This window comes from Sebastes fasciatus, chromosome 7 (assembly GCF_043250625.1).
Source record: "Sebastes fasciatus isolate fSebFas1 chromosome 7, fSebFas1.pri, whole genome shotgun sequence".
In the NCBI taxonomy this organism is placed as follows: domain Eukaryota; kingdom Metazoa; phylum Chordata; class Actinopteri; order Perciformes; family Sebastidae; genus Sebastes; species Sebastes fasciatus.
Window position 1 is genome coordinate 20,493,638 of NC_133801.1, and position 18,854 is coordinate 20,512,491.

The 18,854-nt window shown below is 39.0% G+C and overlaps 1 protein-coding gene across 2 annotated transcripts; it reads right to left on the reverse strand.

Moving 5' to 3' along the window:
* Positions 1-2,211: 2,211 nt before the first annotated feature.
* clptm1 (CLPTM1 regulator of GABA type A receptor forward trafficking) lies at positions 2,212-18,177 on the reverse strand. 2 transcript variants are annotated; one of them, XR_012594742.1, is made up of 15 exons: positions 18,020-18,177; positions 13,084-13,217; positions 10,442-10,565; positions 10,062-10,220; positions 9,758-9,875; positions 9,559-9,644; positions 8,462-8,582; positions 8,101-8,345; positions 7,057-7,150; positions 6,315-6,505; positions 5,777-5,872; positions 5,380-5,515; positions 4,811-4,978; positions 3,183-3,441; positions 2,212-2,850 (listed from the first exon to the last, which is right to left on the reverse strand). XR_012594742.1 is itself a non-coding variant. In XM_074642127.1 (14 exons), the coding sequence occupies exons 1-14, from the start codon at positions 18,068-18,070 to the stop codon at positions 3,251-3,253; spliced, it is 1,914 nt and encodes a 637-aa protein (XP_074498228.1). In that variant the 5' UTR covers positions 18,071-18,177; the 3' UTR covers positions 2,212-3,250. The 2 variants fall into 2 exon arrangements, 1 of the variants encoding a protein (XP_074498228.1); XM_074642127.1 differs by having other exon boundaries at positions 2,212-3,441.
* Between the last annotated feature and the right edge of the window lie 677 nt (positions 18,178-18,854).

An 18,854-nucleotide genomic window follows, 5' to 3' on the forward strand; every position in this document is an offset into this window, starting at 1 on the left:
TATTTACTGTATATTTGTATTCTGGGGGTATCGTTCCTATGCAGAGGGTAGTTTAGTTTATTTATTGACTACAATGAGGGCGTTTTGTTTTAATAATTTATTTATTTATTGTGTTGAGTTGAATGTGCAACTTATTTTGTACTGTACTTACCTTGTGCCTTTTCTACCTTTTTTCTTTTCTTAAAGCTGACTCGGTGTAAACTGCTCAGATTTCCAATGTACTTATGGGTGCAAATGGCAAATAAATCTCTTGGAAAAAAAAAAAAAAAAAAATCTTAAATGAGCCTATAAATGTATTTGTAATACAAGCTAGTCAAAGCCAACTTTTCCTCAGAGAGAGACATTAGATATTATCCTGGTTGCATCATGCCACCATCCTGCCTCAACTCGTTTACCAGAAACTGGTTGAACAGTGGGAATTCCTATTTTTAATCATGATTTATTTGTAGTTGCCAAACTGCACCAATAAGCTCTCTGCACGTTTAGTAAAGACGTGATGCGACATCAACTTTTAAGACTGTTTGCTCAAAGGTTTTTGAAGCGCAACAGTGCCACCTGCTGGAGACACAGAGGACAGGCGGGTTTAAAGGAAATGGAAAACGAAAGCTGAAGCGTTTAGAGGAAGCAGTGACTGAGACCAATTTAAAAAAAGATATCTCAGCTGCAGTGGTTTTACAGATAAAGCAATGTTTTCCAATCTGAAATGAGTCACAAGGTACGAAAGAAGAAGAAAAACTGCTTGTAAACAGTTTTTTTTTCTTATGAAATACAGATGTTTTTTTTGCCCTTTAGGAGTCTATAAGATATTAAAATTAACTGTCACATCACACTTTGTTCTCAAACTGCTCACAGCTCAACGACACACAACCAGCGGATCAAAAGTTGTGAATTGGTGGGTTAGACACACACACACAGCATCAGGCTTGGGTCAAGATTAGGGCATCAGTGTTTCTGTAGATTCAGCTTCATAATGGCAGGTGACACAATCATGAACATCTGCACATCATCTGGTAGATGCATCCTTTGTATAAGTGAATGCCAACGGTGTCCGACACTGGCTGTGCCTTACTATTTAGTAGGCCGGAAAAAGATTTAATATCTCCCAATATATAGTATATCAAATGCAGTATGCCAAAAATACCACGATGCCCAACTACATAGTCACATTTGGCAGTGCAAGCCAGCATGCTTTTCTGACTATTCTGACCCACAATCCTCTGTGCAGTGGATACATGAGCAAGAGGGTCAAAGTTCAAGGTGACATAGTATGTCCCAATTTATGCATATTGCATGCAACAGTACGTATTTCATAAGGGCACCTGCAGTATGTCCATCCATTATCTGTAACCGCTTATCCTATTCAGGGTCGCAGCGGCGCGGGGGGGGGGGGGGGGGGGGGGTCGCCAGACTATCACAGGGTTGACACAGAGACAGAACCATTCGCACTCACATTCACACCTATGGGGTCAACGGTTAACCTAACCTGCATGTCTTTGGACTGCGGGAGGAACCCGGAGAAAACCCACGCTAACACGGGGAGAATATGCCACGCCGGGTTTAAACATGAGACCCTATGCACTGTGCCGCCCTAGCTGCAGTATGTACTAAACGTAAAAAGAAAAAAGTATGCGATTTGAAACGTAGCCTACAATTTGGCCTCACAGCACTAAGCCACCAGCATGTGCCAGCATTACTCCAACCTGCTTGTCTCTCCACACATTCACTACAAAGAGGTATTGACCAGGCCTGTCAAATCAACCAAACGTTACTATTTGAATTAGAAAGTGACTGATGATCAAATTCAAGTAGAGCTGAAACAATTTAGTATTTTCATGATTACTTAATAGTTTGAGTCAATTTTCTCAGCAAAAATACTATAACATTTGCTGGTTTCAGCTTCTTGAATGAGAGTATTGTTTGCTTCTCTTTTTCTATTTCTTTGTGAATTGAATCGTTGAGTTTTGTACCTTTAGTATGAACTTGGGCTCTGGAAAAATTAAGATGGTTTGTCAGAACAAAAAATTTCAGAGAAAATAATTGCTATCAATATTGACATTAGTCAGCTGCAATCTAAAACTCAAGCCTTCAGGGTGAAAGAGTACAAAGACCTAAATGATGCATAACCAAATAAATAATAAAGTTTCCCGCAAAAATATTGTTGTTGAACCCAGAACTAGAAAGAGTTAAAATCAAAAAAGCTTTGCATAGACATTTTAAATCACACTTAAGTTTTACTATAAACATGAATGAATCAAAATGTAATATGTACCAACATGGAACCCTCTTTGTTTCAGGATTTACAGCACTCAAAATTAAAACAAGACACTGTAATTCCTCCAGCACACACCCGACTGTCTCCACTGTGTCTGTCAAGGTGATCTGGTTTGGAGCTTGAAAACAATTTGAAAATCAGACGTCCAGCCGAGGGGGTAAAATTAAAATTAGACTTGCAAATTAGCTATTAGCTAGACAGTTTTGACAACAGTATTATTAACATGACAAGCTGAGATTCTGTACAGTTTGAGGACATACAAAAAGAATGCTTCAGAGACTGAAAAACAAAAAATAAGTCATTGACAATATTAATATATTTATATTAATACCAACAAGGCTGTTATTTTTTATGTTCATGTTTAGAACATTAACCATTTCTTTAAAATCGAGGGTAGGAGTCACTGTCTTGTGGGTAGTGTCCTGTAGGGTCGTCAATCTTGCCTCCAGTCACCACCTCTTTTTCAACCTCCTTCGTGGCTCAGGATCTTTCCAGTTTCCCCCAGAACTACTCACCAGTTTCCAGGCAATTCGAAACACGGTGCTCACATGGAATGAAAAGAAAAATTCACAAGGAATCTACACAAAGAAAAAAAAAAAAAAGCTGCCCTTAGCCTCTTTTTTTCCCCGTGTATAAAAAAAATGTAGTATAACTGCGACCAGTTCCCTCCCAACCTCTACTCCAAGACATTGTTACCCTCTGAAAAATCATACAGATACAGTACATCACGTTTTGTTTTACTTCACTTGAACTGCAAAACGAGAGGGCCGGGAACAAAAATAAGAATTTACCAAGTCTACACTGAATATGATTCTCTGTGGAGCCACACAGAAATCAGAGGGAACAGTTGAACTGCATTTTTTTTTTGTAGTGGCGTCCATGACGGCTAAACAACGACTCCCCTCCCTACCTAATTTCCACAAGTCCTCTTCGCCCCAGCAGTGAGGGCCAGGGAGGCAGATAAGGGCGTTGTTTTGCTTAATCGTTCTTCTTCTCCCCCTCTGGTTTGTCTGTGATGGCAGCGGGTGCAGCGGGTGCATCAGGAGCAGCGTCTCCCTCTGCCGTGGTGTCCGAGGTGGGTTCCACTCCGCTGGTGCCAAACTCGTTGACCCTGTTGGGATCCACCCGATAGATCCAGCGCTGGTAAAGGTAGACGAAGAACACCACATCTGCAGGAGAAGAAACAGAGGTTAGTCCAGTGAGAAACAAGCATATTGCAATTTTTTTCATCTCACTTTAGGAAAACTGTCATAGTATAAAGAACACACATACTTTTTTATGCAATCAGAATAGTGGGATCTGCATTTGCAATTATCACAGTCACTGTAACATCCAACATCATAGCACTACTTTTAGAGGTGCATCTCTTTGCAAATGAAATAAAGTATTGACTGAGTTAATCTTTGCATGTAAACTATTTGAGAATCGATATAGTAACAAAAAACATAGTATCGCAATATTACATTTTTTAAATATTTTCTTACACCCTTAGCATCTAGTACATGACCAGTCAAGACCCACCAATATCTCAACTCAATGATGGACACTCAACATTCAACGCACTGATGAGAAAAGTAAAACCCAGATAACCAACTGAGGAGCTGAGCTGACTGAGACAGAGATGATGACATCACCTACCAATGAAAAAAACTTAAATTTCCACAACAACAGACTGTGCACACTTCACAGACCATAATGTAAAAGAAAACATTTTAGGGGGTCACATGATTGCCGTGAGGCTGTGTGAGGTTTCCTGAGTGAGATTTCCTGAGTGAAAGTGAGCTGAAACTCAACCAAATTACTCCACAGTATTTAGTGCCAGCACCTATGAATACATGTTGATTAAATATGGTTGTGTCTAAAAGGTAACCCGCAAATTGCCCAAACTTGCAAAAACTTTCAGAACCCGCTGCCTGACGATCTATCCTAATCATAACTATTCAAGGTCAATGCCTAACCTTAACCATCTCACGAGAGTTTCGCAATTTGCGTGCTACCTTCTAGACATGACCGTTAAATATAATGTGCTCAGCACCGTGACTCTTTAAAATTAATTACACTAAAACAACCTCATAAAGTATGTGGTAATATCAATGGGAATTATGGTTGTGAGTGAGACCTAGTGAGTTGACACCAGGTGGAGTTAGAGGATTAATTACAACTGATGCTGTTACTGGCATCGAAGGCCGACTGTGATTTTGACAGTTGCTCTGTGGTTCCAGGGAATCAAACATAATGCCATGAGTGACTTTGTGCGTCAGTGTGTTTAAGTCAAAACAAAAAGGGCCAGAAAGGAGGACAGTCTTTACTTTAAACAAACAACAAATCTGTCTGGATTATCTTTAGCTGTCACCATGCTGAGCAATGATTCAAACCTGAAACCACCTCTAGCAAAAACACTGCACATCTGTGCTTCATCAAGCTACAAACACAAAATGGCTTCTTTAAGGACATTAAATGGCTTCAACTGATTATTTAACTTCCCCTGCTCCTGATAAACTCATAAAAAGTACAACATTTAGATCAGGAAAGACGTACCATCTCTGAGGCATCCTATCCTGTACATCATGGGCATCTTGATGACGAAGGCAAACAGGTCATCAATGAAGGTGTTGAGAGCCTTGTAGGTGAGCATCCTCCATGGGAGGTGGGCCACAGACTTCATTTTGTAGTTGATGAAAAGCTGCGGTGTCATTGTAATGAAACCTAAAAAAACAAAAAGCAGAGATGGAAAGGAAGACACCGGTAAGGAAATGTAAACAATTGTACACCAGAGGCAGTAAATTAGACAACAGCCAACGTGACTGAGTGAAGTCTATTAATACACAACACATTAGCAGAGGCTAGTGGGAATTGGATATGTAACCATGATGCAAGGGTGACAACATTAGCTACATGTACATCCACTTAGAGACAGGATAATTAAGAGACAATAATAATAAATCAGATGACTCTCTGGCCTTTAAAAATAGATTTACATAAACAGGAACAAAACGTGTCAGCAGAGAGTAAAATCAATAATACATTAAGAGAATAAATTTAAAATAGTCCCACGGGGAGAGTTAAGAATGAGTATACAAGTATATCAATACTTAAGACATACTTACCAAAGGTTAACAAGAAGCCATAGAGCATGCCGAGTACCCATGAGTACCAGCCTTTGTGCTCTACGTACAATAAACTGTAGATCGCATAGCAGCCAAACAGAGGGTAGAGCAGCCAAGACAGGTACTTGAAGGCCATCTGTTCACAGTACACAAGAGAGAAAAAGGTTTGATCAAAAACAGTAATAAGACATTGACTAATATAAAACAGTACTAATTGGTCTGCTTTTATGAGACATACTGGTGATATTCATCCCAACAGAGAAATGTGTATTTAGGTTTGCCCCTCTCCACAGAGTGGAGGTCCGTCATGTTATAAAATAAATGTATTTTTGAAAGCAGTGTCCTCTGAATGTGGCCGCTGATAAGAGTGTTACAGTTGAGTATTGGTTTGACTTACATCGTCATAGATTTTGGTTGAAGACTTCACATATGTTGACTTGTCTTTGACTACCAATCTTGGCACCACCCCTAGGATTTTGTTCTCTCTGTCCAACTAGAGAAAGACAAACATAGGTGGTTACTGGAATATGGTAATAATAGTACAACATAGTAGAAATGTACAGATACAATAGGTTAGGATTAACAAAAAGGACAGATGGAAAAACATGTGAGAAATATTATCATCAAATGCAATTGCTTGGCTTCAGAAGAGACCTTGAAGCCAGAGTAGTAGTGGAGTCTGCTGGTTTTCATTCAAACCAAACATCATCTTAAGACATTCACTGGTTAACTCATACTTTTCTGGTTAAAGATGAATTCATCAGTTAAATAGGCTGCATTAAGTTGGTCTGACATTTTTTATATTTTCTTAAAAGACAGAGGAGCCCACTGGCTCAAAAGGAAAATTGTTGGAGTTTTTTAATTTCTAAAGAGTTGAATTAAACTGTTTATCAAACAATATTGTGTATAAAAATACAAGTGTTGCTCTGACTTACTTTAACATCCATGACCTTGGTGATTTTCCACAGGTCAATAAGGAGGCCGATGAACACGCTGACCTGCACCACAAAGTTAGTTTCGTTGTCCAAGATGTACAGCAGCACCACCAGAGACTGAAAGACTCCAAATGTGATGGAGCGCACAGAAAGGCCTTCGAGAGACTGTCTGCTGTTCCAGAACTGGATATCTGGGGAGGAAATGGTGGTAAGTTGAAGCTGAGGGTCAGACAAACAACAGTGCAATCTATTTTTTTTATATTAAGTAGGAATGTCAAACTAAACACATTAATAATGCGTTGACATTAACACGTAAATTTGTTTTAACGCCACTAATTTATTTAATGCATGAACGCAATCGATCTTTCAGAGGTTGTAGCGGGCTTAGTTTTTAAGCTAGAGTGAAGATGCTGGTATCGTATACATTAGAAAAACTTAAGGAATCCATTGGTATCAACCATGTCATACTAGCTTTTCGCAAAGGCTCCAAACTTGCAATACATTTTGGTGAGGAAAAACTGTCAAGGCCATTTTCAAAATGGGTGAAAATGGGTTCTATGAATACCCACGAGTCTCCCCTTTACAGGAATGCCCACTTTATGATAAACACATGCAGTTTGGGGCAAGTCATAGTCAAGTCAGCACACTGACAGCTGTTGTTGCCTGTTGGGCTTGAGTTTGCCATGTTATGATTTGAGCATCATTTTTAGTCCTGCATACAGACCGGCTGTTATGACCTTACCATTCTTGAAGGCAAGAAACTCGAAGATGCTGTGCACAATGGAGACAACGATGGTGAGTCCCAGCAGGTACGGGTTGGTTTCCAAAAGGGCCACCTATACAAAGAGAGAGAGTTATTAATCTAAAGTTACAGATGTATCTCAATTTTTATGTTTGATCAGAAAGTCCACAGGTTACATTTAGCTGCAGCCACAGCTAGAAAACACAGTAGTGTTTCTATAGTAAACCTGTCGAGGTATTTGGGATGAGAATCATAAATAAGTAATTATACTACAATACTATTGTGATACAATGCCAACAAAAATGATTTTATTCCAACACAAGCCAATTAGCAAAAACAAAACTGCTCAGGAGTTAACATGTTAACAATTAATCGATTAGTTGCAAGCTAGTATATTAATCACCAATTATTTTAATAATCGATTAATTGGTTTGAGTAAATTTTAAGGAAAAAAAAGATAAAATTCTGATTCTAGCTTCTTAAATGTGAATATTTTCTGGTTTCTTTACCCCTCTATGACAGTAAACTGAATATCTGAGTTGTGGACAAAACAAGACATTTGAGGACGCCATCTTGGGTTTTGGGAAACATTGATCGACACATTTTTCACCATTTTCTGACATTTTATAGACCAAAATGCGAATCGATTAATCAAGAAAATAATCAACAGATTAATCGACAATGAAAATAATCATTAGTTGCACCCCTAAACATGTCTGTTGAAAAGATACACCTGGCTCATAGTAACTCAAATACGTTTCTTAATCTGTGAATAAGGATAAACAGAAATCTCTGAAATAGAAAACTATAAATACAGTGAGTTTCTATGTAAATGTCACAATAATGATAAAACATACTGCTCATGTTACATTATATATTACATTATTTCACCAATGTATCATTAAATAAATGTCCAAATAGGAGTAATTATTATTGCAACCCAAAAGCAAACCTGCATAAAAGAACCAAAAACACCTTAATCTCATCACATCTAATACAATTCTTTTTTTCAGCTTTCTGTCTCTGTGATCCTTGAAGTCTTACCTTGACAGAGTCTTGGTCTTCATCAGACTGCTCGTATGTGTCCTCGGGAAGGAAGTTCCACGGTGAGCGTGCATTTTGGGCAGCGTACAGCTGCCAACGCCACAAGGACAGCGGGCAGTAGGAGAGGCGCAGGGGGAGTGCTTTCAGGGAATCGTTGATGGGATAGTAGTCCTTCTGAAGGTTCCAGTAGTCATTGAAGTACACAATGGGATAGTAGTCGCCACTTACTGCATCAAACTTAACATCTAGTGATAGAAGAGTGGAAATGTCAAAGATGGTTTCTTTTTTTCTGTCAAACCAAGACTCATTAATCAGCTGCTGTAGTAGGGACCTGGCAAAGAGGTGAGAGGGATGAACTTACGTTGGTCTAGAGGAGGGGGAACCGAGCCTTTGACCCAGGCAGTGTGGTCGTCCACCATGTTGATGGTGAGGTTGGGGTGCCAATGAGAGATAACCTCTACTGGACCGTGGCTCTCTGCTCGCTGTGAGGAAACATTTGATTTGACACGTCAGTGATGAGCTGCAACACCATGTGCAAAAGGCAGTTTGTCTTAGCTGCTGTAACAACTATTATTTCTATTAATGATAAAACCAATAGAAAGTCAAATCCAACGAGTAAACTCATTGATATCGTTTTCTGATGATTTTAATTTATTTCATTTTGTAAAATGTATTTATATTCTTTGCTCACAGCCTTTCCCAAGATAACCTACAATTAGTGTTTCTGTAAGATTTATTTGGAAATCAATGTCATAAGATGAGGATAACACACAGTGTACTATAGCCTGGCCGACACTGGATTTCCGAGGCTGATACCGATATTTTGGATTTTTAAAAACTCTTCTAATGGCAATAACAATCAATAGTAATTTGCTGGACAAGCTATGTAGTGGTGACATTATTTCTAACAGGGCTGCACAATTAATCAATTTTATCGATATCGCAATATGGCCTACTGCAACTTTCAAATTGCAGGATGAGGAGGAAATCGCAATATTTGTTAAAGGTGAAATACAATACCATTTAAAATTAAATATTGTCGACCTGCAGAGATGTCCTGGCCTACACATCATATTCTATAGGCTTAATAAAACATCTTTGTTTGGTACAGATCCCCAGAAAATCCCACCATAATTATTTTATTTTAATATGTTTTTCAATGAAAATGAGAATAATGATGTAAAAATTATCATTCTGTTTAATATCGCAAATCATAATGCAATATCAGTCAAAATAATCGCAATTCGATTTTTTTTTTCAAATCATGCAGCACTAATTTCTAAATTACCTCAGACCTAGTTTGGCATTTCTTTACAGCAATTTTGTTGTCACTTGATCAGCCAACATATACACTGATATATCCACAATAAACTAATATCTGTGATATATTGGCCAGGTCAATTTACGGGTCTAGCTCTACAGCGTACAAAACAATAAGTAAAACAAAAATATATCAACCTTGATCACTTCGGGATCTGCTTCAGTCTCTCCTGTTAGCAGATTCTTGGTCTTCATAAACTTTCTTCGCTTGAATTTATTCAGCACTGAAAGAGGAAACAAGTGATGGTTAACACTTAGAAATGATCAAATAAATTATTCTATTCTTACAACTTTCGCTTAAAAGTTTACAATCTGTGCGTTTTCCACATGAGCTTACTTCGGGATGAATGAACTGTTGCCAGTCTGCGATACTGGCCCTTGCGTTTGGGGTCTGGGTGGAATCCACTTTTAGTGAAGTAGACGTGCATGTAAAGGGAACCATTCTTCTGCACTTCCTGCAAGTACACACCAAACAGGAAGAGTATTAGTTTCAGACAAAAACACATCCATATTACAAATCTCAAGTTCTTTCCTGTGCTTCACCAAAGTCAATCTCATTTCCTAAACTAATACCTGTTCCCTCTCACCATCTATCTACGGTCTGACACTTCTCTCTCACATTGCTCCTCAGTCATCCTCACCTCAGGGATGTCCATATCCTTATATTGCTCGTAACAGCCGTCCCCCTCCTCCCCAATGGTCCAGTCTCCGTAGACTAGGTCCCTGTGGAACCAGAACAGGGATTCTGTGTTGTTGAAGTCGGTGAACACCTCCTCCTGGGATATGTACACGTACAGGTCCTGCAGGCATGGTGAGAAAATAAAGGTGTTTATGATAATACAGAGTCAGGGGAGAGGGAGCGAGTTGGTCTGAAAGGGAGAGATAACACTGGTTTGCTGTCGAAATACTTCAGGTGATCACAGTGTTGAGGGGGGTTTAAGAATGAACTGCTTCAATTCAATTAAAAAACAGCTGCGGCCATGCAGATAAAGGCAATGGACAGAGGGGACAGGTGTAATACCATGAGGGTGTCCTTGGGGAACAGGTTCCTGCTGGGTACTCTGGGTGCCCCGGCTGGCGTGTTGGGGTCTGGAGTGGACGGCCCTCGACGGAACCAGCTACTGATCGCCCAGATTATGAAGATTCTGGAGAAACAAGTGAAAACAGAGTCAGAGGAAAATAAGATTTGGTAAATAAGGAATTAACATCAAAGTTAAGAGGAGAAACACAAATAAAAGAAATATGACAAAAATATAAAAAGAGGAGAGCAGCAGGGGTGGGGATGAGTTGGATTAATATTTAAATTTATTTGTAAATGAACAAATACTGGGTGCATTAGCATAAAAAACTCTGAGACAAAGTATTTCATATTGATCTTTCTCTTGAGATCTGAAGAGCTGCTACAGGGGAGCGAAACCACAAGGAGGCTAATCTGATCAAACTGTGTGCAGTCAAACTGCATTACATTCAGACTTTAAGAGAGAGAGAGACCTTTTCTTGAAACATAAATCAGTGACAGGTCAAATGAAGCAAAATTAGAAATGAAAGAAGAACAGAGTACTCTGTGGCAAACAAAGAAAACATTGCAAAATGTCCAAAAATATCAAGAACTGACATGTTTTTTTTCTTTTTTTTATCAGTCTAACTGCCAACCTCCCTTTGTGCGTTTGTGGTTTTGTTCAATGTATACTTCCCTCTTTGGTTGGTATGGGTTAAACTGACATTTTCTGTTTGATATCATAGTAAAATTGATAAAGAAAAATTCTTTGTTGCATGCAGAGCATGCATCGTGTTTACGAAACGATTACACATCCATTTTAGAAAAGATCTTAGTTTGGCATTCCTCAGTCCAAAGAGTTCAATATAATTTAAAATCATCAAGCAAATTTTCCTCTGCTTTAACCAAAATATCTACTTCCTTTTCTACCTTATGACATATATTTAAAGCTAAATTCAAACTAGGTGCCAAAAAATGTACTACACTGGTACCAGCTCCACAAGGGCTATGCTTTGCATGAGCATTTTTAGTACAAAATAACCCTTGCTCCTGAGATACTGTACGTTCTGTTATACAGAGAGATATCCCTAAATATCAACCCTTAGAGACCTTCATACACCTGTTTTTGTCTTTTTGGGGGGTCTAAAACTATGTCACATTGAAGAGGTGTATGTCATCTGAGAGCTGGGAACCTGAAGATTAATTTGAGATGCAGCTCAGCACTATGTGTCAAGTTGTTCTAGTCATAAATCAGAAATAAACCTGAATTAAAATAAATTGTAAATGTGTATAAAGGCTTAGATTATTATGATAGAAGTATATGATGGCCATCCCCATGCTTTATTATGTCTCATAAGTTGTTGCAACAATTTTGGGGTTGATACAATTTGTTACACAGATTTGTTACTAAATGTCTCACTACAATGAAATGGCTACTATGGGGTCTAACATCACACATGAATAAAGTTGGGTTCACTGGATCCACAAGAGTCTCAGTGATACCCAGTTTATGTAATTCCAAGACTGTTTAGGGACCCCAGTATGCAGAAATATTCACACATATATTTCTAGAATGGGCGGAAATAAAATACTGTAGGTTTTTGCCACAAACTGCATGAGATTATCATAAAGTGGGGACGTCTGTATAGGGAAGACTCGTGGGTACCAATGTAACCCATTTACATATATTGAGGTCAGATGTCAAGAGACCCCTGTGAAAATGGCCTTGCCAGTTTTTCTTCACCAAAGTCAGTCAAGCATTATTTAGCCTCCTTTCTGACCAGCTAACATGACATGGTTGGCACCAATAGATTCCTTAGGTTTTCTAGTTTCATGATACCAGTACTCTAAAACTGAACTTGCTACAGCCTCTGAAAGACAGTAAAGGTCTCAGAGGGTTTGACTGATTCTTGAATATGTTACACATTAAAAAGAACTGTTAAAATCCCCTGAAAGTCACTGCAATCTACATACACAAGGCAATTGACATCCACCACATTAAGGCAACACTTAAGCCTACTACAAAGCTATTGCACCGCAGAGAGTAGACAGGTGCGTCAGATCATTAACTCTGACTGTGAAAGATGTGAACCAAAAATTCCCACACTGTTGATTACTCATACACATTTTTGTTGGTACCAATGCTGCTTGGGTGTGATCGACGGTGCAGGATTTTTTTGTTCATCCACCACATTAAGAAGGTAGTACTTAATGAACTTTTTATTGGACAAATCACTGAACATAATTAGAGAGACGTTTAGAGATATTGTCATCCCCAAGTCCGGTGAGGACAAATGTACCTTAGACTGAATCAAAACATACATAGAAATCCATTAATTAACCATTTGTCTAGTTTGTCTATGCTGCAAATTGCACTGAAAAAGATGAGGAGACAGATTTTAAAATGGACAAATTTGGGTAAACGGCAGATTGACAGGCAACGCAGACTGTAAACTCTGAGATCCAGAGCAGAGTGGACATCAGATGAGCTGTGGTTCTGCACACAGCTTTAATATGGATTTGACACCACCATAATAAATCACATCATGTATTTCGTTAATTATTACAATCACAGTATCAGAGTAAGCTTTTATCTGTGGGCTGGCTCTCCACTTGTAAAGACAGGGCGAGCCTGCCAGATTAAAAGACAAAAAGGAAAAACTCACCGGAAGAGGACTCCTTTAATGACCTGCCATGCATTAGGTGCTGGTTGCGGCGGCGGCTGCTGAGGGTCCAGTGCATTTTCAGGTGTCGGCACAACCTGGCCATCTGTTGTTGCAGCAGTCCCATTGCTGTTCACCTACAACCACACAGACACACACACACACTGTCAGTGTAGCCAAAGAAAGTCACAATGATGATGCAGTAATGGCATCATGTGATGAAGTCTGTCATCAAACGAGAACAGCTTCACTGGCAGTAAAAAGGAGACACACATGTTCTCACTGTACTTTACTGAAAGCCCAATGTCGTGATATAATACAGTACAATTGATCCCAGACTTTTATTATGTGTTGACTTCACATAATTGACTGACTGCCCAATGACCATTGTGTTAGGTAGAGCTGTGTATTGGCAAGAATCTAGCGATATGATCCGTATCGTGATACAGGGGTTACGATTCAATATATATGTTTGTTGCGTATGGGGCTGCGTATGGGGCCACAGACCGGTCAGGGTGCCCATGCTGTCCTAATGTTATGGTTGATCGGTGTATGTCAATCATGTCAATGATTCATTCATTAACTGCTTATCCTATTCAGGGTCCAGGGGGTGCTGGAGCTGATCCCAGCTGACATTGGGCAACTATCACAGGGCTGACACATCGAGACAGACAACCATTCACACTCACACCTACAGGTAATTTAGAGTAAAAAATTAACCTAACCTGCATGTCTTTGGAAGGAAGCCGGAGAAAACCCACGCTAACACGGGGAGAACATGCAAACTCCACCGAAAGGGCCCCAAACCGGATTCGAAACTGCGACCCTCTTGCTGTGAGGCGACAGTGCTAACCACTGGACCACCGTGCCACTTCATGTCAAGTAAATATTTCTCAAATTAAATGAGTCAATAATAGTGGACACAAAAAAGTTTATTGAATTTTGTATCTGTATTTTTTTACCATAAAATGACAGCTTGTTTGGTAATATTGTTTTCACAATATTTTCTAAAACTCATCAAATGTTGCATAGAGTAGCTCAAATTTCATCTACAAGCCCAATGCTATTTTTACCAGCCTAACTTGATCAAAAGTCGCCCAGAAACCAGCCCAATCTGGCAATGCGGGTAATAACAAATACTTTCCACAAAAATTATAGCAAGAAATTTGCAATCAAATGTGCAGTATGCTTGGCAAATAAATAACAAACTTGGCAGACTTGAAAATGAATTGGCAACAATTTTAGCAACTGAAAGATACAGTATAATGCCAAATATTCTCTCACTCCAGCTTCTCAAATATGAGGATTTGTCGTTTTTCTCTGTTTTGTAAATTGAATAAATTTGGGTTTAGACTGTTCTAGTCAGACAAAACGAGCCATTTGAAGACATAACATAATGCTCTGGGAAACTGAGACAGGATTTCTTTGTAATTTTACTATTTTCGACATTTTATTGACTTTTTTTCATTGATGAAAAGAAAGTGTTGTTGCAGCCCTATAATAATTACAAATTACAAAACATATAAAGATGACATATGAGGGGCACCCAAGCTGAAACATTAAATTTCTAAGGATTGTAACTACCATGATCTCTTGACCTAATAGAGCCTTTGTATCATGCGAGTATCAGCATGCATATTAGCATGTTAAAGATCGGTGAAATCTGTCATCAGTTTGCTTCGGCGTGTCCATGTAGCCCCCCCACCCACCCCTCCAGCAAGGCCACATTCTATTCAAGTGACACAATACACAAGCGTATGCCAAGTCATGAGACTCATTCACTATCTAAACATCTAATCTCCCCCATTGTCACCAGCACAAGGGAGACCAGAGGCTGGCCTCTTGAAACAAACAAAACTTGAGGGTAAAAAAATGTTTTCCGCTCAGCAGGTTATTGAAGTGCCAAGAAGGCCAAGAAATGACTGCGTGAACACCGGAAATGTTGGGGTTTATGATAAGCCACTGACCTAGCACCATCACAAACTGAATTCAGAGGCCATGAATAGGCTCAAAATAGAGCGTTTTATCCTCGCTGCCATGTCCTGTTCCTTTCAAATAGAAGCAATTCTATTATCAGAGACATGGATCTCCGTCTCCTGGAGGGATCAACGTAATAACCATTACCAGATGGATCATCAATATGCTCCAACAACAGAAACAAGGTTATCTGTTCCAGCTCAAGATAATAATTTACACACACTGAACAAGGATTAACAATTAACCACCTATCCATGGTGTAGAGTAAATGCTTCACACTGGGTGTGTGTGTGTCTGACAGGAAGAGGGCCAACAGTTCAGATAAGTCACTCTTTCACAGAAATGGGATCGCTCCGGTAATGTTTGTCACACAGTATCTCCTCAAGGAGGAAGCAAGCTAATATAGGCAAATAATTATGGATATAAAGGCATGGCTGTTGAATGTGTGTCCATTGCTAATGTCTAAAAAGGCTTTCTGTCTGTGCTACAATGCGTATTTGCCAACATTCAAGATGGTCTTTCCACATTAAGAGGACATTTAGTACAAGGAAAATTCACATGTTATTTTAGACATGAAAACGCTGACTTCATCATATGTGCGGTGATGGGACCAATACAGTTACACCTGTACCGAGTAGAAATATTAAATAAAACTTAGAAGACAAAAAGCACTAGTAGCCACTTAGTGTATTCCCTTGATTCACCACAGAATTTTCTCTCAACTAATTCACCAGCAGTGGGCCTCAAGAGCAACATAACTGCCTCATCTAAAACTAAAAGCCTGACAGAGCGATTTTATTAAGAAAAAGAGACACTAAGCGCATGGTGTACCCTTGTCCTAGATTCTGCCACTTGTGTATTACAATTAGATATGAATTACAGAGCTAGGCATCGGTTATTCAGGAAGATAAATCCCTTACAATTTGTAAAACCCTCAAAAAATGTTATGCAACATTTAACCCTGAAAAAAAACAGATTTGTAACCCATTTGTCAAGTCGCAACTATTGTTTAACCCAGATGGTTGTAAGAGAAGAATCTGGAAATACCTTCAAATAAGCAGTACATGCTGTGTTTTTAGAGATTTATCTTTGCTCTATCTATGCTTGGGGCAGCAGTAGCTAAGTCCATAGGGACTTGGCTTGGAAACTGGAGGGTCGTGTGTATTTCTGGCCTGTGTGTACTATGTAAAATAACAGAGTGAAAAAAAATTAATTTCCCCTTTAATATTAATTAATAAAGTGTCTTTCTTCTTCTTCTTCCTCCTCTTCTTCTCAACTCTGAGACTTCAATGTAATGATAATGAGAACAAGAACATGGGAGGTGTGAATTAGGGCTAGATTTAAAAACAAAACCATGAAAGGAATCTATAGAAACCAAAACTATAAACCTAAAAATGACTGGTCTTTCTTGGTCTTACAGTAAAGATACCAAGCATATGCCATTTGCTACAGCTTTACAATCTGCTTGTTTGATCACATCAATAGTTTGTGTACCACTAGCATTTCTTTGTGTTTGTTTGGTTTAATTAACCAGAGAGGAGTAGACCGGTGGTCTACCTCTCTGGAGAGTGATGATTCACTGTCTTTGACCTCTGGTGACTTGTGATATCTGTCACTCCGGAAATAATTGCTAGCTGGCTTGATGTCGTCCTAAAAATCACCTCCAACAACTACTACAATTTAAGAGCATTTTCGAGCCAAATGTTAACGTCTACACACCGATTTATCTCACTTTGTTACCAAGATAAGCTGCCAGATTTGCCATGAGGCGTAAAAAAATATACATTGAGCCTGAAGTGTTCCCTGTAATGACTGTAAATAAATTAATGGTCTGTCTTGGTCTTACAGTAAAGATACCAAACATGTGCCATTTGCTATCAGTTTTACAATCTGCTTGTTTAATCACATCAATATTTTGGGTATCACTAGCAATTTTTTTTGTGTTTGTTTGGTCAAAGACAGACTTTGAATTAAACAGAAGAAGACAACCTTCTGTGTTTTAGAGATTTATCTTTGATGAACTCTGAGACTTCAATGTAATGATAACATGAGGTGTGAATTGAGGCTGGATTTAAAAACAAAACCATGAAAGGAACCTACAGAAACCAAAACTATAAAAAAAACAAAAATGACTGATCTGTCTTGGTCTTACAGTAAAGATACCAAACATGTGCTACAGCTTAACAATCTGCTTGTTTGATCATATCACTAGCATCTCTTTGTGTTTGTTTGATTTAATTAACCAGAGAGGAGCAGACCAGTGGTTTGCCTCTCTGGAGAGTGATGATTCACTGTCGTTGACCTCTGGTAACTTGTGATATTTGTCACTCTGGAAATAATCACTAGTTTGCTAGATGTCGTCCTAAAATCACCTCCAGCAACTACAGCTACAATATAAAACAGCATTTTAAAGCGTTTAGCCAAATTTTGACGATTTATCTCCCTTTATGTTACCAAGATAAGCTGCCAGATTTTCCATGAGGCGTAAATAATCTACATTGAAGCTAAGTGTTCGCTGTAATGCCTGTAAATGATGAAACAGTGGATCAGAGAGAGGTGTTTGAGAGCAGCTTGGCCTGGCTGGTGAATCTGCGTCGTTCAGGTTCAGGCCTTCTTGTGATAGCAGCTCACTGACACACTGCAGCAGTCAGCTGGCTCTCACAGACACACATCAACTCATTATCCTGTCACTTATTATGTAATAGTGTGTGTTCAGGTGAGATTTCACCGTGAAACACGGCTCACACTCCGTTAACATCCCGGTTTTAACGGCAGCAGGAGGTCGTTTAAAAACCAACCGGCACTGACAACGTCACTGTGGTCTCGTGTAATGGTTTCTATGGTAATAAGACGTTTAAATGTTGACGGTCCATCACACTCACAACGCTCAAACAAAGATAAAACACCGCTCTACAATTGAACGAGAAGATTCAATAAGATAATGAGTGTCATTCATTTTTACCTCGCCGTTGCTGACGGCTTCTTTCGACGCTTCGCTCTCCTGCGTCGCCATCTTCCCTTGTCTCTATCGCGGCGCACACTGCTGCTGCCTGGGAAACTGCGCGCAGTCTCGCGAGAGTTCGACAGATTGTCGCGTCATTGCAGTGACGTCTTCAGGGGGAGTGATGTTAAAAAAAAAAAAATGTGAGGCTGATAAATATTTTAAAGATGCTTTTTTTGTGACAGGGCTTATGAAACGGCATGAAACACCGTGCTTATTCATGCTTAATAAAATGAAAGCTTTCTAAAAACTAAAATGGATCCTCTTCTACTTTTATTAAATATATAACAGGATGTTTTATAAAGCTAGCAAAGAGCGTAGCAGTTTTAGGGAAAACAAGACTGGACCATAAATCACTGCACATTCTGTATTCTTCACTTGTATCACCATAACTGAATTACTGTGTGGAAGTTTGGGGTAACACTTATAAAAGCAACTTACAACCATTATGCATACTACAAAAGAGAGCAATCAGGATAGTAAATAATGTGGGATAATAGGGAACGCACGAACACACTGTTTTTAAAGTCACATGCATTGAAATTCATGAATTTAGTCAAATTTAAAACCGCAATAATTATGTTCAAAGCAAGACATAATTCACTTCCGGGTAATATTCAAAAAATGTTTAGCGACAGGGAGGGGGGGTTATAATTTAAGAGGAAAATTTAATTTAAAAAAGCATTGTGTTCGTACAACAAAGAATAGTATGTGTATTTCAGCCTGTGGGGTGGATTTGTGGAATGGGTTAGGTGATGGGTTGAAGCGGAGCAGAAATATAAATCCATTTAAAAAG